We start from the raw sequence: 13,127 nt of genomic DNA on the forward strand, positions 1-13,127 counted from the left end.
CACTAGAAGAAATTTTTGTTTTCCCTGGTTGCTACCCCTTATGAGAATTCTCTATTTTTTGTATCTTTTTCCTTTTTAAAAAAATTGTAAGCTTTTTTAGAATTGTAAAAAAAAAAAATACTGTGAAAAATAAGGCAAAGTACACTATTTGAAGGTAGTTTAGAAATAATGTACTCAGTTATTATTACTACTATATTTCTAGAAATAATCTTAGATCTATATCACTTTGGCAGTTGTTGAAATCTAAGTCAAGATTTCAATGTCAATCTGTATTTCTTTCAGCCAAATTTCCCCCCCAAAATGACTCTTGAAGTTGATTATTACTTTTGAGTTGGGGAGGCAGTGGGAAAGAGATAATTAAATATATCAACATCTCAAAAAACAAAATATAGCAAAGAACTAAAAATCAGAAAACTTTTGAGGAACAGCTTATAAATGACAGAGCAAGGAAATTTCTCTCTCCAAAATTACCTGACATATGATTTGTGTTGCAATCAAGGCCAAGCTAAGTTAGCATGGGCTAACTCATCCACAACACAGAGATTCTATCCACACAATAACAAGAGTAATAATAATAACAATGTCAGATATAAATGCCTTATTCTCCAATGTGTAAATAGTGTACAGACAGGGTATCAGGGGTTAATTTATTCTTCACTTCTTAATGTATTCATAATTCACCACTCCCACATATAGCTCCACCCATTGTATATATAAGGAGCTACCTACACCATTTCCCCCGCTTCTATCTGTGAATATTCAGTGAATATAGAATGCCTAATGTAAATAAAAGAATATATAGTTAAATCTTTAACTCTTGTTGATCTTATTGAGTCTGATCCTGAAAATATTGCAACAAACTGGTAGCAGAGGATGGTTAATTGACTCAATAAAAAGCCTTAAAATGTCTAAGAAAGATAGGCCCAACACCAGGGCCTACAGCAAAGAAATGGAAACGGAACAAGAAATAATCAACGAATCCACGAATGCAATTTCGAGAGAATCCGAAGAATACACCACTGAAGACGAAGAAATAATTGATGACCAGGAGGAAATCGAAATAGAAAATAACGAACTCAGGTCAGAGATATTAAAACTATTAAAAAGCCAGAAGAATGATGAAAGCCTCATCGCGAACCTCCAAGATATGCTAAAGAACAGCGGAGCAGCGAGAGAGAAAAACATCACCAATGAAAAACCCAAAGAGCCAAAAATAGTGAGTAATATGACTGCGGAGAAAATCATTACAAAGAAGAAAAACGATGATCCCGCGCAAAAATTTGAATGGCAGCCATCTTGGTTTCAACCGGCCTCCAAGATGAACGAAGAAGAGCCAATCAGCAATCTCGATTCAAAATTTCTGGCGCGAAAAATATTACCGGACAACGAAAACGAAAAGGAAGATTCAAACACCTCAGAAGAATCAGAACCAGAAAGCGAGGAAGATCCAACAAAACACCAAATAAAATCAGCGATGAAAACGCTCTTTGCTGCATTTGGGCCAAAACTGAAAATTACTAAAAAGACACTAAAAAAGCGAACGAGCAAGCCAATGCCTCAAGACCTGCCCGCTCCCATCCTGACTACTAGAGCGCTGACGCCGGAACCCAGAGAGCCCTGCCGATACCGCCCTACGCCGCAGACCGAAGCAAGCACCAACGCTTTCAATAGAAGAAGAAGAACAGCCACCGTCGCCAGAACGCCCAAAGTCGAACCAGAGACCGACTCATCTGAAGAGGAGCAGAACGAGCGGGCCGCAATGAGGAGAACCTTCCACGACGACGCCGAAGAAGAAATGGACAACGCGCATGCGCGAAACTACGCTGACGATCCGGGAAGACATGAACAGGAGAGAAGATCATGCAGACTCGTAGCGAGCATCCCCATGCCGTTTTGCAATTTTCTGCATTTACGAGACCACGGACTACCTCAGGTTGTAAGTAATGGACCCAATAATGTCGGAAATTTACCCAGTGACTTCCCAAAACTAAGGGTTGATGGCATTAATTTACAAGAATGGTATCAACAGCTCCAGGTTGTCTTTATGAAGGAAAACTTACTGTTTTTTATCACTAGTCCCCCAAAAAGACCTTGGACACTAAAAATAGATTGCTTACACCATAGAGCTTTTTTCTTAATAATATCTAGTGTGTCTCCTGCAATGTATCACAGCATTAAGCCAAATTTGACTGTTTCAGAAATTATTCAATGCATGTTTAATTTGTTTCACAGTGACAGTGTAGCCACCACCACAAGGATATCTAAAGACTTCTTTTCATCTAGGATAAAACCAGGGGTTTCCATAAGTGAACATTTAATATCTTTGAACAAAATAAGAGCTGAACTGCATTTAAGGGGGGAAGTGATTTCAGACCAAACAATGAAAAGTGTCATTATCAACTCACTTGACCCATCATGGGACAATTTCATGTCACATTTAGACACAATCAATCTAGGGTATTTATCCATAGAAAGTCTATCTAACAAATTGATAACAGAAGATAATTCTAGAAGGAATCGTTCTAACAATCACACAGAACATAAACCATATAGGAAAGTAGCTTTTCAAGAAAAATATAGTGGAACATTTAAATGTCATAATTGTGGATCCAGGGAACACAATAGAAGAGATTGCCCAAAAGTCTTAAAAGAAAGATATAGATCAGAATACAGAAACAAACACGATTATAGACAGCCTTCCATAGAAAGGCATAGATATAGGAGCCCACCAAATCACAGAGAGAATAGAGGGGGCAGAGACAATTCAAAGGATAGAAAGTCTGGTTCACTGAATGGATTAAATAAACAAGACAACACTAACACACAACAAAGTGAGAACAATAATTGGCTTATTGATTCTGGAGCAACTAATCACACCACTAATAACAAAAGTATATTGTCTTCATTTGCAGAAGATAAATTTGTAATTAAGGTTGCTAACCAAGAAAAGGTTCAAGTATTAGGTAGAGGAAATGTAACCTTGCCTGGTTTAGGAAAAATAGAGGGGGTATTACTAATACCTGAAATACCTCATAACATATTAAGTGCCATAAAACTAAGCAGAGATTCTGACATTAACATTGTTTTTTCAAAAGGAAAGGCAACTTTGGAAAAGAATAAAATAAATGTAGGCACTGTGGTGACTAAAGGAGGACTACCTTACCTAATAACAAAAGAAAAATGGTTACATAACATTGATTCAAATATGGAAGATTGTATTGAAATAGATGATGAGAATGTTAGCAACAGTGACAATGATGAATGTAAAATATCTCATGATCACACAGATACACACAACGATAAGAAACCAAAGATAGGTAAACCAATTCATGATGAGTGTGCTCACATATTGCATAGGAAGTTAGGACATGCCAGTTTTCCTGTAGTGCAAAAAATGACTGAACACGCAGAAGGTGTTAAAATAAAGAATTGTGAAAATTATCTGGAATGCTCAGTATGTAAATCTACAAAACTAAAAACTAGTCCCAGGCCAAGAAAATCTACCAGATCAACTAACAAAATTTTTGATTTAGTACACATGGACTTAGTTGGTCCATTAACTCCATCAATCACTTATAGGAAACGTTACTTCCTGACAATAGTGGACGATTATAGCCGCTATGGATTTGTTTACACACTAAAACACAAAGATGAAACATTTCAAAAATTTAAAGAATTTTACAAACGCATAGAAACACAACACAACATCAAAATAAAACAAATTATGACAGACAGAGGATGCGAATTCATGTCTAAAGAATTCTCACAATGGTTAAAAGACAAAGGAATGTTACATTACACATCTAGTCCATTTTCTCCGTTCCAAAACGGGATTGCAGAGAGAAAAAATTCCACATTACAAACCATGATTAGATGCACATTGGAAGATGCTGGCTTAAGCAAACAGTTCTGGTCAGAAGCCTTACATTATTCAAATTACACACAAAATAGAACATGGTCCAGCATTATAAATAAGACACCATATGAAGTGATGTATAATAGAAAACCAAAATTAGCACACATGCATATATTTGGAGTCACAGCAGACGTACACATACCTAAACAATTAAGAAGAAAGGGAGAAAATGTGTCCAGGAGACTCAGATTTATGGGATATGAGACTGGCACTAAAGGATACAGATTCATTGATAGTAACAACAAATTTATAGTCTCCAGAACAGCTGTGTTCCATGAACAAGCTAACTGGTCTAAATTACATCTTAATGAGATATTCCCAAATAAACATGAAGATACAAAATCTCATGAGAAAGGGACTATAGAAAAACAAAATACCAACAAATATAAAAACAAAACCAAAACTTGGACAAATAGCCAACTCAAAATAAAGACAGATACACTAACAAAAAAGGAAGCAAGATATTTGCATGATAACGATAGTAAACCAGAGAAAATCATTAGAAACACCAGAAATCAAATGCCAAATAAATACAAGGATTATGTAATGCACATGAATGGTGAACCAACAACACCCAATACATACGAGGAAGTGTTAAAACTTCCTCACGAAGAAAAAGAAAAATGGGAATTAGCAATGAAGAAAGAGATGGAAAGTTTACAAGGACTAAATGTATTTACACCTGCATCTGCACCTAAAGATAAGACAATTATTGGTACCAGATGGATATATAAAATTAAGAATTTAGAGGGAGGAAATACTCTATACAAAGCTAGATTGGTTGCACAGGGTTATGCACAGAAATATCCAGAGGACTATACTGACACGTATTCCCCCACTGTAAGAACAGAGAGTGTCAAAACAGCTCTAGTGGTAGCTTCAGCACTCAATCTAGATGTATTCCAATATGACATACAGACTGCGTACCTACACGCAAAATTAGATAAAGAAATATACGTGAGAGCACCTCATAGTCCATACACAAACAAAAATGAGACTTGGTTGTTAAACAAGAGTTTATACGGGCTAAAACAATCTGGTAAACGATGGTATGATTGTTTAGTAAAAGTACTTAAGACCATGGACTTCAACGCTACCACTGCTGATAATTGTTTCTTTGTCAAGAGGGGTGATGATTACGTTGAATTTGTATTGATTTATGTGGATGACATTTTATACATAGGAAAACATAAGGAAAGAAGAGAAACTTTTGTAACTAAACTAAATGAACATTTCTCATTGAAATCTTTAGGCAAGGTAAACAAATACCTTGGTGTCCAAATTAATAAGACAAAAGGGGGATTCAAACTTACCCAGAGAGATAAGATCATAGATCTTTTAAATAAATGCAACTTAAACAATGCCAAACCTTGTGATACCCCTATGCAAACTGACTTTCTAAGGAATTCTGATGAATCTTCTCCCGAGTTCAAGGATAATACATTCTATAGATCAATCATAGGTTCACTCCTTTACATATCTAATTGGACTAGACCGGACATCACTTTACCACTCAATTTATTATCTAGGCATGTCAGCAAACCAACAATGTACCACTGGGAAGCTGTTAAAAGAATTTTAAGATATTTAAAAGGTACACTAGACTTTTGTTTAATGTTAGAACCTAATGATATTAAAGAACCAAAGCTTACGTGTTATGCAGATGCAGATTGGGCTGGAGACACCTCATGCAGAAAAAGCACATCTGGTTATGTATTTCTCTTAAATGACTGTCCAGTCTACTGGTACACTGGTAAACAAGAACTAGTGGCTACTTCAACAACAGAAGCGGAATATGTTTGTTTATCCAAGGCCGCAAATAATCTTGTATGGTTTAATGATTTAATTTCAGATGTCTGGAAAAAACCTGCTCTGCCTTTTGTTATGCATGAAGACAATAAAGCAGCCATTGAAATATCTAGATCTGATGCCATTGGACAAAGGTCCAGACATATAGATATAAAATTTAAACATGTGAGACAATTATCTCAGGATGGATTTATTAAAGCAGTGCATTGTGACACTTCAGAACAATTAGCTGATATATTAACGAAGCCTTTACCTTCTAAACAACATAGATACTTAACCTCTAAGTTGTATGTTTTGTATTGTCCTGAATCTGAATGTAACTGGTGTTGTATAACGAATCGGCATTTAGAGGGGGATTTGTCAGATATAAATGCCTTATTCTCCAATGTGTAAATAGTGTACAGACAGGGTATCAGGGGTTAATTTATTCTTCACTTCTTAATGTATTCATAATTCACCACTCCCACATATAGCTCCACCCATTGTATATATAAGGAGCTACCTACACCATTTCCCCCGCTTCTATCTGTGAATATTCAGTGAATATAGAATGCCTAATGTAAATAAAAGAATATATAGTTAAATCTTTAACTCTTGTTGATCTTATTGAGTCTGATCCTGAAAATATTGCAACAAACAATGTCTATCACTTTTTCTGGTATGTCATGTCTTCACTATTTTAGAAATGCAGCAGTAGTGGGTTTCAAAAATTTTTACTACCAGTTCTATGAGTGTGGCTTGGTGGGTGTGGCATGGCTTGATGGGCATGGCTTGGTGGGCATGGCAGGGGAAGGATACTGTAAAATCTCCATTCCCACTCCAGGGGAAGGTTACTGCAAAATCCCCATTTCCTCCTGATCAGCTGGGACTTGGGAGGCAGAGAATAGATGGGGGCGGGACCAGTCAGAATTTTTACTACAGGTTCTCCAAACTACTCAAAGTTTCCGCTACCGGTCCTCCAGAACTGGTCAGAACCTGCTGAAACCCACCTCTGTAATGCAGGTAATCCTTATTTAGCAATACTTTACCATGGTAATTTAAAAAAGCAACTTTATGACCAATCCTCCTATTTACAACTTTCACAGGTCTGTTAAGCAAAGGAAATAATATCATAAGCACAATTGAGATTTCACTTAGTGATCACTTCACTTAACAACTGAGTTGCTGGTTCCAACTGTGGTTATTAAACCAGGACTACCTGTAGTAGTAATATTCATAAGCTACCTGTGTAACTTTCCCAACTAAAGAATAAGATTAAAATTCAGGAAATTGTAAAGAAGGAAGGAAATGCATTTTTAATTTTCTGTCTCCAATAGTAGAAAATATGCGCTTAGTTGTTTGCTTGCAGATGTTTCATTACCCATCTAGGTAACACCATCAGTGCTGCATTAGTCACACTAGTCACATTGCTGTTATTTAGTTGAGTAATGAAACATCTGCAAGCAAACAACCAAGCTCAGAGAATACCAAGGCCTTTACAAATTACTATCTGTTCACATATTTCTGCATTTGTTGGTCATATGCAGAAAACACACAGAGGGAGAAAGACTGACAACCATCAATAAGACTCCAGCATTCCTGCATTTGGTCACTTGATTAGCATGTTAAAGAAGGACTTGGGATCGTTTGCTTCCAAGAAAAGATGAATACAACATTTTATCCATAATATAGATTTCATTGACAGAGTATGGGCAAATATAATGTATTTAAATTCTGCATTTGCACCAAAGTACTAGGCTTATAAACAGGGGCTTCAAAAATTTTAGCAAGGAGTTCTCTGCCCAATTGCTGGGTGGGTGTGGCCTTGGTGGGCGTGGCCTAGTCGGCCTCCTGCACCATGGCGGGGGGGTTACTTTTGCCCTCCCCGGGCTCTGGAGGCTTCCCTCGAGCCTTTGGGAGGGCCAAAATGGCCTCCCCAGGCTCCAGAGGCCCTCTGGAGGCCAGAAATGGGCCCATTTCCCGAACTTTTTTCCCCTGAACTTCTGGTCGACCTGTTTTTTGCCCTCCCTGAGCCTTCGTGCACATCCAATGGGCTGCGTGGACTCCTGGGTTGAGAGGGGTGGTATAGGGGCCAGCCAGGAGTGGGATTTGGGGGTTCTCCAAACTGCATAGAATCTTAGCTAGAGGTTCTCCCAAACCCCTGCAAACACCCAGCAGCCCACCCCTGCTTATAAATCACTGTGGGTATTGGTTCAACCCAGTGGTGAAATATAAAATTTGTTACTACTGGTTCTGTGGGCGTGGCTTGGTGGGGGGGTAATGTGACTGGGTGGGCATGGCCAACTTTTTTTTTTTTTACTTTTAAAAGCATTTTTTCTACAACCTCTTTGTCTGAAGAGGTTGTAAAAAAATGCTTTTAAAAGCTCTGACGATCCCAGCTGAGTTTCCTGATCGTCAGAGGCTTTTGTTTTCTTTTAAAAGCATTTTTTTTCTCCATAAATATTTGAGCATTACAGAGGAATTATTTAAAAGGGTATTGCTTCTGAAGTTATGTTCAATTGTCAGATTAGGAAATATATATATTCTAAAAATGGCTGAATAAATTACAGGGAAATTAAATAATAGCAAGAATACCTAGTGGCCAGAAAAAAAACCTATGTCTAACACAGGACACACCTCCAATGTTTCCAAAGCATCATTAATTAATTTTTATTTTTTTAATTTTATTTTTTTATTATTTATTTATAAATAACCCAAGGCAGCAAACATACCTAATACTCTTCCTTCTATTTTCGCCACAGCAACAAACCAGTAAGGTGAGAGAAAATGGTTAGTTCAAAGTCATCCAGTTGGCTTTTATGCCTAACGTGGGACAAGAACTCAGTCTCTCGGTTTCTAGCCTGAGCCCTTAATTACTAGACAGCTGACCAGTTACAGTTCAGCCTTACAGTGAATTAGCTTCTTAGAAATCTGCCTAAATTAGTTTCTTCCCTTAGCAATACTTCTAGAGAAATTTATATACAGTATCTGTATGAGTGTCTCTACTTCTTGATTAGGGAAGCTGATTTCCCATTACAAAGCCTGACTTCCTAACCCATGATTTGCAAACATGACTTTGCTTGTCAGAAGCTGTCTGGGAAAGTTGCAAATAGCAATCAAATGACCCCAAGATGCTGCAGGCCTTGTAAATACATGCTGCTCACCAAGTGCCCATGAATTTCAATCATGTGACTGTGGGAATGCTGCAGCGGTCGTAAGTGCGATGAACAGTCAGAAGTAACTTTTTTCAGTGCATTGTAATTTTGAATCACTGCTAAATGAATGGTTGTAAATCAAGGACTACCTGTACTGAATCTTTTATAGATTTGTCTATTGATAGGAATAACCTCAACTGCTGATGAGAACTAGAATTTAGTTTTATTTGTGGAATGTATTTTCCAACCAATCTTAAAACACTGCTTCACTGCATTTCTTAATTGCAAACAACCCCCATCCCGAAGTTCACTCTAAGCCCTCCAGTTTGTCCCCAAAGCATTCCAAATCACAGCTGGTAGATAGGTTCCTGCCCTGTTACTGGAAGAGTGCTTCTCTTTTCATGTTTCCATTGACACTCCTTAAACTCCCATCTGAAGGGAGTGAACATACTACTATATATAGCTTTGTGTTTTATGAAAGTGCTGGATTGATAGTCTGCAAACTGATGTTCTTTGTTAAACTACAAAGCAAGAACAACAATGCACAGCTGCAGTACAAGCTGCCTTCTGCCACCCCCGATCCTGTGCCTCAGTCAGTCAGCCTGAGTAAGGCAAATTTGCCCACAGGAAGTTCAAGCCTTATCAGGACAACATAGAGACAGCTCCTGTTGCTTTGCAATGCACTTTCGGGAAAACAGAAAGTTTCCACAGAGGAGCCATCCTTACCAGAGAACTCTTTGATAATATTCGTATGCTTGTTGATACTTGTTTTGTTTTTAAAGTAACTTTCAGTTCTTGTTTTACAATACAAACCATGGGAAATCACATGAGTTATGCAAAAAAAAAAAAAAAGCAAAGCAGGCAATAGAAAGAAGTTACTTTAGTTACCTTGGCCAGAAAAGTTATTTCCTTGCAAGGACAAAGTTAATATTGTAAGACAATACAGTTATCTTTTCTTCCATTGTTTAGAAGACACTGATTTTCAAAACAATCCTGGCAGAAAGTAAAACAGGAGACAGAAGTTCTACCCTAAATATAACAAGATTTCAGCTTCATGGTAACTTAAAAAAAATAAGTACGGTGAAAACATTATGAGAATGAAAAGTTCTTTCTTTCTTTCTCTCTCTCTCTCTCTCTCTCTCTCTCTCTCTCTCTCACACACACACACACATATTCACCCACTTCTCCATTACCACAATTCCTTGGGAAAAGACAAAGAATAAAATGTGATGGCGCCCAATGATTTCATTTTTTTAGTGTTAAGTGTAAAAAAACTTAGTGTGTTGGGATGACACATCCCCAGGAATTAAGGACTCCTGCCAGGGTTGATTTCTGTGTAGAGTTGCCTAATGGATGGAGCTATCCGCACCCTCACATGGAATAAGGCACAAGTGTCAAACTCGCGACATCACGTTGTTGTCACCTGATGTATCGCAACTTTTTTCCCCTTCACTAAACCAGGAGTGGGCATGGCCAGTGTGTGATGCATCCGGCCCCCAGGCCACGAGTTTGACATCCCTGAAATAAGTTAAAGTTCCCACTGATTTATGAGAAGGAGAGTGATTTGCAAAATAAAGGTGTCATTCACTCCTATACTGTTGTACTGTGATAATATTGCCATGAACCAGAAGCTCAAGGTACATTCTGGATGTAGTGCAGAGGATAAGTTAAAATAATCAATTTACTTCTAATTATTTCTGGAAAAAATTGGGCATAATGAATCAAGAAAGTTTGAGGACCTCTGCCTAATTCACTATTTAATCAATAGTACTTAAACATGTTACATTTATTGAAACCAGAAATTTGGATTATGTTTGCAAATCTGTCTGCAACGATCTATTGAATTCATTGGCATGAAGTTTCAGACATTTTTTAAAAATAAGGACATAGAATAAAGATGGATGTCTAAAAATGGAGAGAAAATATTACATATAAAAAGACAGACATATAGATTGACTCAGCATTAAAGCTACATTCTAAAACCAAACCTATTTTCTGTCTTCTTACTATTCAAAGAACAAGAACTCTGTATTTTCTTTGAGGAATAAACATTGAGATACTTGAGATGCTAAATATTGCATAGTGTTAAATTCCCACTGTGAATTCATACTGGGAACAGAATAAGATGCAGATTTGATTATGAAACTGGAATAGCAAATGACAGACCTTTACTTTTAAAATCAATGTTCAGAACCAAATCCTAATCTACCAACGTTACAGCTCAGCATAATCGCTTGAAAACACACCATTGTTTTAAACAACTCTTACATTAATTAATTTATTAAATGATTGAAATGTACTTGAATATTAGTAGCTCAGGTTGGTAGCTGGGCTGTTGGTTTGAGCTCTGAGCTTGGCAATTTGGTTGCAAACGTTTCATCCCCATTCGAGGAGACATCGCTAGTGTGCTTTGAATTGTGCTAGTCTGTCCGAGCACTGGCCTTTAAATACCATTTTATGTGATGCAAATTGGTGAATGTTGTTAGTTCAAAAGTATCTGAACAATTTATTAAATATATATCCTTTCTTCATAGCTTACCTATCAAGGAGCAATTCCAGAACTTCCTTTGTAGATGCAAATCCTCGGTATGTTGATAGAAATATGCTGATGTAGGTGAAGTCATTGTCTCCAAATGCTGTCAATAGGTTTTCCACAAGCTTCTCTAGAGTACCTGCCTTTATTGTCCTGATCTTACAGGTTTCATATTGGCTGACAGTGTGTCCTGGAGGAAGTTGGTCCCCTTCAACCTGGGTTAATAGACAAATTAAGGGGGGAAAGGGGGGGAATTAATAAGCTCTTCTTGGTAGAAATAACACTGCCACACAATATCTTTTCAGGGGTGATGAAATGGTTTGAAGATTTATAGCTTTACAAAATAGAGCTGGTACTTGAAAACACCTGGAGAAGTGAAACCACAGAGCAGCTAGGTTCATACAGTGAAGCAAACAACAAATAATGAAACAAATAGACTAACTGAAACATCTTTTGATCATTATGAATTCTGAGAGATCTAATTTGGACTCTGCAGATTTTGTGGGTCAGAGGATGTAGGATAACAGTTGACTAAGGAAGGGTCAACAGCTTTCAAGGGCTGTATACCCTCACTAATCCACTGTGATTCAAGATGAGCTTAAGAGAGCAGATGGGTTTGTAACAATTACATTAACTTCCTTACCATTTAGCAACATTCCTACCTGAGCTGCTTAATTCCATCCACACATATATTTTACATCTCAGAATGATAAAGAACTTCGCTCAACATCGCAAAGCTCACTGGCTTGAAACCAGGCAGAAACATTTTAATCATGATGTTTCTTTTCTTGAAGAGCTAAGTTTCCCCCAAGCTTTCTTTCTTCTTTTTAAAATAAATCTAGGAGTTTATTATTTTACCATGATTGTAGGCATCCCAGGTTTCACCCCCAAATCCAAGATAATCCAAATAAACCTATGGTTGCAATGTTACATTCCTCCCTTGTTTGTATTTCAGGGATCAGACACTATATTGTACTTTCTAGTTTCATTCTTGTTAAATTACTAGCAGGCATTTTTTATCTCCAGTGGTTCAGCATAGTAAGATCTCATTTCAAAAAATTAGATGGATAAGGAATCTGCATTGCAATGAATTATGAAAGAAAAAAAGTACAGAGAACCCTAATCCATTAATAGGATGGTGTAGAGTATTTCATCAGATAAAAGCAATTATTCTATAGTCATAACTAATTTGAATATGTGCAAAAGAGTTATATTATTTTTCTACAGGAATCAAAGATAACTTAGAAGATCAGGCATGAAAAACTTTCAAAAATTCCTCATTTGGAATAAATAAAATGTCATTCTAAGTCTGCAGAAGACAGTCTTCCACATTTAAGCATCTAGCAAAATGAGCTCACAACTTCCAGCTCACTGGAAACTAGTAACAGAATAACAAAATAGCAGAGTTGGAAGGATCCTTGGAGGTGTTCTAGTCCAACCCCAGTAATGTGATAGCATGACCTGGCCCATAAATATAAGGAAATGAAGAAGTCAATACTTCACCAAACATTAGGAGGCAGAGCTAGCATTCTGCAGTAGTATTTTTCATCTGTCTTTACTTTAAAAAAAAAAGCCACTTTTGTTTGTGAAACAAAGTTTCGGTATGCATATCTTAGTGAAATATATATATTTCAATATATCTGTATCATATAGCAGGGATGATTTTGTGTGTGTGTGTGTGTGTGTGTCAGACACAGTAATTAAATGTATGCATAAAGATGAATCTATAAAGAAG

The 13,127-nt window shown here is 37.1% G+C and overlaps 1 protein-coding gene across 2 annotated transcripts in view; it reads right to left on the reverse strand.

The window, feature by feature from the left end:
• Positions 1-13,127, reverse strand: part of RGL1 (ral guanine nucleotide dissociation stimulator like 1) — a 100,874-nt gene that overhangs the window by 47,682 nt on the left and 40,065 nt on the right. For both annotated transcript variants that reach the window (XM_034409635.3, XM_034409634.3), the window contains exon 3: positions 11,399-11,607. In XM_034409635.3, the coding sequence (XP_034265526.2) occupies positions 11,399-11,607 (209 nt within the window). The remainder of the gene's footprint in view (positions 1-11,398; positions 11,608-13,127) is intronic.

Source organism: Pantherophis guttatus, chromosome 3 (assembly GCF_059756535.1).
Source record: "Pantherophis guttatus breed Tessera chromosome 3, ASM5975653v1, whole genome shotgun sequence".
In the NCBI taxonomy this organism is placed as follows: domain Eukaryota; kingdom Metazoa; phylum Chordata; class Lepidosauria; order Squamata; family Colubridae; genus Pantherophis; species Pantherophis guttatus.